General features: G+C 36.7%; 1 protein-coding gene across 4 annotated transcripts; it reads right to left on the bottom strand.

Annotated features, from left to right (window-relative positions):
* Positions 1–958: 958 nt before the first annotated feature.
* On the bottom strand, positions 959–7,695 carry LOC110022823. 4 transcript variants are annotated; one of them, XM_020721941.1, is made up of 6 exons: positions 6,879–7,695; positions 6,657–6,801; positions 2,280–2,388; positions 2,012–2,068; positions 1,878–1,940; positions 959–1,489 (listed from the first exon to the last, which is right to left on the bottom strand). In XM_020721941.1, exons 1-3 carry the CDS (start codon positions 7,611–7,613, stop codon positions 2,318–2,320), a joined length of 951 nt encoding a protein of 316 aa, XP_020577600.1. In that variant the 5' UTR covers positions 7,614–7,695; the 3' UTR covers positions 959–1,489; positions 1,878–1,940; positions 2,012–2,068; positions 2,280–2,317. The 4 variants fall into 4 exon arrangements, with proteins under 4 accessions (XP_020577600.1, XP_020577598.1, XP_020577599.1 ...); XM_020721939.1 differs by having other exon boundaries at positions 960–1,489; positions 6,662–6,801; XM_020721940.1 differs by having other exon boundaries at positions 961–1,489; positions 2,012–2,145.
* Between the last annotated feature and the right edge of the window lie 1,180 nt (positions 7,696–8,875).

An 8,875-nucleotide genomic window follows, 5' to 3' on the forward strand; every position in this document is an offset into this window, starting at 1 on the left:
CCACTTCTTATCCCTCGAACACCGCACTCGCCAGAATCACGGTGATGGTTGCTGGCTGGCAGTGCAAAGTAAAAAGAAGAGGAAGAGCAAAAAGAGCGGAAGAACAAGAAGATAAAGCACTACCGTCGAAGAAGAAGCCATCAAAGAATGCATCGAAGTTGGCGGGGATCGGCGTCAGTGTCGGCGTCACCGACAAAAAAGGCATTAGCGTCGTTGGCAAAGAAGGCATTTGCGTCAAACAAGGCACCGGAGATGGGAAGTCACAATCGTGATCAGGAATAGGATAGATTGGGAGCTATTTTGAAAACATTAAAAACAAGTTTTCCTATTTTTTATTTTTGAAAAATAAAAATGTATTTGTTTAAAAACAAAATAACAAAACATATGAAAAAACAACACGAAACAAACATTTTTTTATTTCATTTCCTGTGTTTTAAAAACAAAAAAGCTAAAAACAGTTTCAACCAAGGCCTAATAATCTTCTCGTTGAATAATTCATTTTAATCGTCAAGAGAAGTCACCAACAGTTAATAACAAAATGTAGAAAGACCAATAACAATGAGCTAATACTGCCTATCAGCAGGCTTCAAACCTTTAAACTTGATCAACTAATCATAACAAAACATTAATTAATAATGAATTAGGTATTTAATCAAATTAGTCAATCCAAGAAGATTATATAAAACCAAGACCATGATGGAGTACATCAAATGATGTAAAAAAAAATCTAATTTAGAAAAAAAAATCGTCTAAAAAGCACACGTCACCTGTAAAGCAATTCCTCATTGTAAAACATTTAACCAAGAATAGCAACTCCAAAAGGATGTGTACTGAGGTGAAATGGCAATAGAAACAAATGTAATATTGAAGTACCAGTATAATTCTGAAATAAACCGAATCCAATTGCAACTAATGCTCCCCACTATATTTTATTTGCTAAACATCATGCATGAGATATATCAAAATACATGCTAAGGGAGAAAAAGCAACAATCGAAAAGGGCATCGTTTCAGTAAGTCTTCCTTCAATCAAAATGTGAAATCCCAAGCTAAGTTTGAATAACCAAAAGAGTAAAAGAAATGTCCAGCCTTTTATGGGTAGCCTAGAAAAGAAACGATTTATTCTGAAATGAATTTTGCAGAGTCAGACATAATAGCAAAATTAATATTGAGAACCTCCAAGCGCTTTTGAAGGACAAGAAATGCTGCCATCTTTATGAATTGACCAGTCAGGCAGAACGGATGTACACAAAAATAATATTGAGAATGCCATTAACATGGTTTTTAAGAGAAATTCCAACTTTCATTCCATAGAAAGCCATGTCAACACGACAATATGCATGCCTTCTTTTCAAATACTCGCAAACAGACGTTCCATCAGCTTAGCAAAACTTCCAACCCAAAAGTTCTAACAACAGCTTAGAGAGAATCTGTAAGTACACGTGGAGCAGTTCCTATAAAAATCATTGATCTTTGCTCTGCAGGTGTTACTGAGGGGAAAAAAATTCCAAAATTGCGTTAGAACATAAAACACACTAGTTAACTGTATAAGTTGTTCAAGTTGACAGTTTTCAAGCTTAAGATTTGCGCATTAAAAATATTGTAAAGAAAGACTGCATAAAATAAAAAAGAAAATGGCAATTTGATAATAAAATCAAACATCCATGCAACTTTTCAACATACTCTAATCATGGATCTTGCAGAGGGTCACAGTCAGAAAAATAACTTTCTCCAGTTACAAGAAAAGAAAGGGAAAAATAACCAAAGAAACACTAAGCAAAGAGCATTGCCATTCTATTTATGCAAGTACAACTAAAGCACTAGCATATAAAGAAAGAGGATTTATAAATTAGCCCACACTTAAGAGGACGTGCTTACCAGTTAATTTGCTAGTTATCACTATATTTTGAACTTCAACCCAAGCATCAAGTAGCTTATTTCCTGCCATGTAAGATGTAAAATAGAATACAAATATCCAATGTGTATAATTGAGGAAATACACGAATGCAAACCTTGGTTAGTTGCTACTATTTCCAGTTCAGCAATTTGTTATCCATTAATGTGCGTCACTAGTTGGAAGAGATAAAAAATCAAATGATGGTCATACCTAACTTGTGCTGAACTTGTTTTGAGGAAATTATAGTTTCTGAAGGAAATTGGAGTTGAAATATTAATAAATATCTTGGCACTTCGTATGAAAATAAAAACTGTATGACGCTTCTGCATAGTTAATGTAGCACTTTCTAATTTGAAATGTTAAAGGTATCCACAGGAAAATACCTTAAACACAACATCCTCATCTCTTCCAGAATTGCAATTTATGCAGGTGCAGCAACCGCGACAGACGGGACACGACATCTTGATTTCAAGTATGGATAACTCAGATGGCCTACAACATGCAAAAACGGGTTTGTATTTTTAATATCTTATAGCTGCGAAACAATAAATGAAGTCCTCAAAAGAATTAATAGCAGAAGAAGTATCACGGTGGCATTGTTAACATTATGAAAACCGTTTGAATTTCTATCAGCAACCATTTGTAGATTAAGGTTTGAGTTTTAGCCAGAGTAAATAGAATATGTTAAGAGACTAAGATTATCATGCTTGAGCAATTCAAAATCATCAGTCATCAGTCCAGTGTGCTGAGCACTACAATTTTGTAGTTCTTCACCAATCTTTCCAAATTGAAGTTCATTTACGCCCAATTTCAAAATAGATTTTTTTTAAATAACTTATAATAGTGATTGGGCGTTTTAGTATAAACATTGAAGCAGAAAAATAGAAATCGTACAGAAGCGAGTTGGGTTTTAAAAGCAGTACTCAGTTGCCTTGTTTAAAAAAATGCTCGAGGCGTGCCTTGCACTAAGGCACATAAAAAATAGCTCGAGACTTAATTTTCTCTATCATTGGTGAGGCTAAAGCCTTTTTTTGCTCGAGGCATACGCCTTAAGCATTTTGAGGCAATGCCTCATCAGGTTATGTAAAACAAATATATAATATTATATTTTATTATATTATACTTACATATAATACAACTGAGACTACACCTAGAAAATATTAAAAGGTAATTTAAGTATGATTATTTGGTTGTGTTATTGATTTATTATTTTATTTTAAATTATATATGGTCTAATGTTAATTAATATGGGGAGCAAATTAAAATATAGTGATTGAAGAAGACTTAGAATATACGAACAAGAGAGAATCAAATGATAATAAAATTGTTACATGTGATGATTCTTTTGAAAATAATAAAATTAAAGAAGAGGTTGTAGATCTCAATCTTCATGATCTATTTAAAATTTAAATGAATGCTTACTTTGAATTTCACTTCAAACTTTAATTTCATATTAATATTTAAGATTTAAATTTGTAGGTTATGACCTTTTGGAAATAAACAAGATCAATATATTAATGATTCATATCATATTTCTGAAGTATTCTTAATTTAGAGTTTTTTTTTTTACTATTTTGAGGCTTACACCTCGCTTCGCTAAGACAATCAATATATTAATGATTCACATAATATTTTTGAAGTATTTTTAACTTGGATCATTTTTTATTATTTTAGCCGACCCCACGTAGTGGGATTAAGGCTTTGTTGTTGTCGTTGTTGTTTGAGACACACGCATCGCTTCACTAATACAAAAAAAACCTTAATTTTCAATTTCACCATTTATATGTCACTCTATGGCACATGCTAGGTATATAATTTGCAAGACCATAAGACATTCTTGTGAGAAAAAATCTACTTGTTTATACGAAAGCATCTACTATAAAAGAAAATGAAGAATACATAAAATAACCACTACAGAAAAAAACAAGTCAAACATAATCACCAAATTCATGTGATTCAGCCAAAATAAATGCCTGCCATCATCAAAGAGAATAGAACTAATCACATGTGGCCACATGAGTTTGTGTGGTTTCAATGAAGGAGCAATTGGTAGAGACCTTCATATCAATACTATTCAGATCCATAAATTTATTAATCTCGTTATCTGTGGTTACAATATTGTTAAAGATATTAGAAAACCTTTTAATATGTTTGATTTGAGAAATTTGGGGCTTCTTTTATGACTAAGCTTATGAATAAATAAATTTTGTGAAGATTAGTTTATTGTTCTATTTGACATGGTCATTACATATTTTCTTAATAAGTGATCATCCAAATAATCAGACAAAGTCACATCTCAATCTCTTTCATCACCAAAATCATAAAATATCTATCTAAATTGCCTCAAAACTTCAACACAATGCCACAATACCTTATTTAATGCAAACCACTATGTTATTAAATTCAACCCATGACCTTACACAAGAATAGAAAGCGCTCCTAGTTAAATGAATTCAACGTTGAATAAAAAAGTTCCATGCAAACAAGTTTGAATGCTATGCAGCATAGTGAGCCCATCCAATATCTGTCAAATTCATATCAATTCTCTCTCTTAACTCAAGATAATAAAATTATATTCATGATCTCCTCTGTGATTTCTCTCCAACTTGGGCGATCTAAGATCGTAAAGTAAAGAAGGGTTGAGAGAAAGCAAACATGAAAAGCACAAAATGAATATTTGACACCTTTGAGAGACTTTTAAAACACACCCATTGCACATCAATATGAATCCACCAACACCAAAAGTGAATTTGCCTCTTAATCTTCTTCATTCAAAATGGTTGCCTTCTTAGTCAAAATGTTGCAATGGTAAAACTTGACATTAAGACAAACTAAACTGATCATCTCTAATGGTTTTCCCCTAACTAGAGCTGCAACCACAAAAATATAACTTTTTTCTTCACCAAATCAATGTGCCCCAGCAAAGATGATGATAAAACTAACATAATATCATTGTAGGTGACTAAGGCATAACATCAAAAACTTAGTGGACCATTGCAATCTCTTCTTATTCTAAACAAAAATTAGACGAGATTATAATGAATTTTATGGTTGGTTTGCCTATAACAATATAAGGCTATGAAGCAACTTGATATTGTAGGTGACTTTCAAATAGATTTAAAAGTTATATTCCTCTCTCGAGGAGAATTTTATTTTTTAAGAGAAACATTTTTTTATTAAGGTTGTTATTCTTGATATTTATATCAAGTTTTCAGATATTTGCAAGCTTAATCCTACCTTTATTACTTAGCTATTTATTATATATATTTTAGTAATTATAACGAAATATAAAATTACCCTAAAACCTATAGTGGCAATATCTATTTTTTATATTTATTATCTCTACTGAATAAAATAAATTTTATTCATATACCTCATTTTTAACATGTTTATAAATATTGCTCTTGTTGTTTATAAAACACATGTTAAATACAAACATATGATATAGAAAAATTATATGCCTACGTGTGTAACGGTGTGTAGTTAGACATTGATTAATTAGTCAGATGGGTTCATAAGTTAAAAACAATTAAAATCATCGAATTTTTATAGGTTGGTGTTTACCTTCTCAATTTATTGGCATCTTAATAGAATTTATAATATAAATGTATACAGCTATACTATAAAATGATAAATGATTGGTGAGTCATCTTTGGATATATATGATTACACCTGCCAAGCTTGTATATGAATATATTAGTGTAAAAATTCATTGTTTATAATTTATCATTTAAATGATCATGAATATTAGAATATTAGAAATCATTTTAGAATATATGACACTTGTCACTTATATAGTGCAATAGTAATTCAACTTGATGATGTAAAAACAAAATATAAATATGCCTCTTTTCTTGTCCAAGTTGCAAAATGTAATACTTTATTGTCTATGCTTCAATAAATAAAAGTTATTAATTGAGTTTAAATCATACAACTCATTATAAGTAATTTTTTTATTGTAGGTTCAATCAGATTGCTTGATGGATCATCATCATAAGAGCTAGCCTTTTAAAAATTTTGAGCTTATGTAGTAAATTTATTTGTGTTTATATTGGATTGGGGAAGTTTGTCCACGTAATTGTTGCTCCAATTCTTTTTTTCAATAGTTGTTAATTTCACTTCTTTGTTGCATTATTATTATGGATTCTACAACAACAACAACAACAAGCTTTTATCCCACTAAGGGGGTTTGGCTACATGAATCATTTTTCTCCATTGTGTCCTATTGAATGTCATATTTTCATTTAGTTCTAATAAATTAAATTATTATGAATTCTACTAAAGCAATAAAATAGTATTCACTTTTAAATCAATTTTAACTTTGAAATTTATTTAAAGTGTTAAGGTTATCAACTTCATTGTGTCCTGTGTTATTGAAGTGTGCCACTTTTCGGACCCCGGGTGTGACAACAAATATGAGAACCCTTTCTTTTGCATTGTATTGCCACTTTCTCCAATTATTAGGTAACTTCATATTTGTGGAAGTTGTTCAATTAGACAAAACCTGGCCGTTATTCCTTTCTTTGGTTTTTCAGACTATATGATGTATGCCAACCTTCTACTTGATTGATGCTAGATCAAAAGATACCAAGGATGACTGGTTTAGTTCCAACCAACAAGTAAAAAGAATGAATAACCAATTTTGCAATGGAAGTATCCAGGGATGATTACAATTGCAAAAATACTGATCAAAGAGAGAGACAACTTCATATCCAGGATTGCAAATTCATGAATATGACGACATAGAGAGTAAATAGAACCTGACCAAGCGTCAATGCAAGTTGCGCAGAAGAGCTCCTGGCAATTAAAACAACGGATCCTGCGCTCAACCTTGTTCTCCCCGGCCCTGCAACGATGGCAAACCTGATTTCTGCGACCTACCGCACTCCTGGAAAAAGGAAGCTTCTGCCCAACAAAAAATTAAAAAGAATTAAAATAAAATACGTTTTAGCAAGAAAGGCAGCGCAGAGCGCCAGCTCAACCTTGCCCAAGGGCACTAGCTCAGCATTCTTCGATCTGAAACTCCGTCCAAACAGATGCCCATCATCAGACCCAACCTTCCAATGAAACCAAGGAGATGGATTGGCCGGACCCCTTGCCGGTGCAGGCAAGATCGCCATCACACCATTGGGAAGGTCCCTCGTGACCTCTAGATTGGTGGCCTCTATCCCTTCATACCTCTCCTCCTTCCGCGTTGCTCTGATCGGTTCTTCCCCGGGCAGCTGCCTCTTCAGCCGCTGCCGCTGCCGCCGCCGCTTCCTCGCCAGTGACTGATTGGAAGCAAGGCCCAACCCCCGCTTGCGCTTAGCGCCCGAAGCCAATTTGCTGTTTTTCCTTTTTCCTTGGTTGCGCTGCAACTGGAGGAAATGATACTCGCAGAAGCCAACGCTAGGCATTGAAAGTTGAGGGCACCGCCATTTTCGTCCGTCGGATCGCCGACACCGAAGGTGATCCGGTAGAGAGGTGCTCTTCATCGAAGGCTGCAGATCCCCGGCAAGCTGCAGCATACAGGTGGGCTTGGCGGCCGCCTCCTTGTTTCTGTTGTCCTCCTCTTTGAACCACTGTGGGTCGACGTCACTAACATGCAGGTCCGGCGTAGTCGGCTTGACGGCCTCCATTTCTTCCGAACTGGGGCTCGGCAGCATCCACTTCCTCCTCCCATGGCTCCGACTCGTCGTTTTTACTGTCGTTCTCTTTGCAGCACAACAGGTCGTCATCGTACAAATTTAGTTCAGGCGTGGCCACCTTGTCGGCCTTCAACCCCTCGTCATTATGTTCGATCCTCATTGGATCCTCTGCCGGCAGCTTCCCTACCCCCCACCGCCGACTCCGCATTGTCGACTGCTGCGGATCGACAAGAAATTGAGATCCTCGCTCGGGCTTGGCGACCTTTACCCTGGTGTTCTTGTTGTAGGTCTGTTTACAGCGCATATGGTGATACTCGCAAAAACTAAGACCAGAAATAGACGGCTGTGGGCACCGCCACTTCCGTCCGTCGGAACGCCGGCACCGGAGGGTATCTGGAATCGGAAGGCTCAACGTCACCGCAGGATCAGCGCCCTTCATGTCACACCAGCCCTCCTCGCCAGCAAAAATCATCATCCCCTCATCTGCCCTAGTTTCCCCCTTCAGCCGCGGCCTCCGCCATTGACGCTTTATCGACGGCATCAGATCGGCAACAAAGCGTGGACTCCGCCCAGACTTTGGTTCAATTATCTTGTTGTTCTCTTCGTTGAGTCGCTTGCAGCTTAGATGGCGGCGATCGCAGAAATTGCGAACAGGCATAGGTGGCTGCGAGCAATGCCGTTCTCGGCCGTCAGATTGCTGATGCCGAAATTGATCCGGCAAGAAAAGGCCCCTATTCGACTTCAGATAAGGAGATTCTTTCTCCACATCAGCTCCCTCCATTTTCTCTGATAAGACGGGTTCCGCCGCTGAAGGATCCTCCTTCATTCGAATCCGCCGTCTCTTTTTCGACAGTGACGGATCAGTCGTAAAAAGAAGCTTCGGTTCCGGCTCGGTGGCGGCCGCTGCCCCCACTTTGGTGTTCTTATTGTTATCCTGGTTACGGCGTACCTGCTGGTAATGGTACTCACAGAAAGTGAGACCAGATTTGGCCGGCTGCGGGCACCGCCATTGCCGGCCGTCGGATCTCCGGCACCGGAGGTTGTCCGGTAAAGGACTCGCATCGCCGGAAAACAGCCTTTTGCCCATTAACTGCCAAGAAAACCTTGGGCTATTTCCAGATGCAGCACAGAAACAATAGGCGAAAGAGAGATTGTCCGAGAAAAGCCAGGTGAGGCAGTGCGATCAGCACAGCTCCAAAATTTCTCATTGGCTGGCCAATAGAAGATTTCTGCTTTCCGGCTTGTTTTCTCAAAAATGCTCTTTTTGTTTACCTCGAGTTCTTCTAAAATTCATGGTTGCACACTTGCCGTTGATAAAATTATCAGTTGCGGTCAAAGCACCCAGCTCTCCT

Source organism: Phalaenopsis equestris, unplaced genomic scaffold, assembly GCF_001263595.1.
Source record: "Phalaenopsis equestris unplaced genomic scaffold, ASM126359v1 Scaffold000202, whole genome shotgun sequence".
NCBI lineage: Eukaryota > Viridiplantae > Streptophyta > Magnoliopsida > Asparagales > Orchidaceae > Phalaenopsis > Phalaenopsis equestris.

Bases quoted from the DNA above. Each gene is read 5' to 3' on its own strand.
- LOC110022823 (XM_020721938.1), bottom strand. From the start codon at position 7,613: ATGACGACCTGTTGTGCTGCAAAGAGAACGACAGTAAAAACGACGAGT. The intron at 6,802-6,878 runs GTTGAGCTGGCG...TTTGTTGGGCAG, and splicing joins AGCTAGTGCCCTTGGGCAAG to AAGCTTCCTTTTTCCAGGAG. The intron at 2,389-6,661 runs GTCAGGTTCTAT...TGCATGTTGTAG, and splicing joins GCAACTTGCATTGACGCTTG to GCCATCTGAGTTATCCATAC.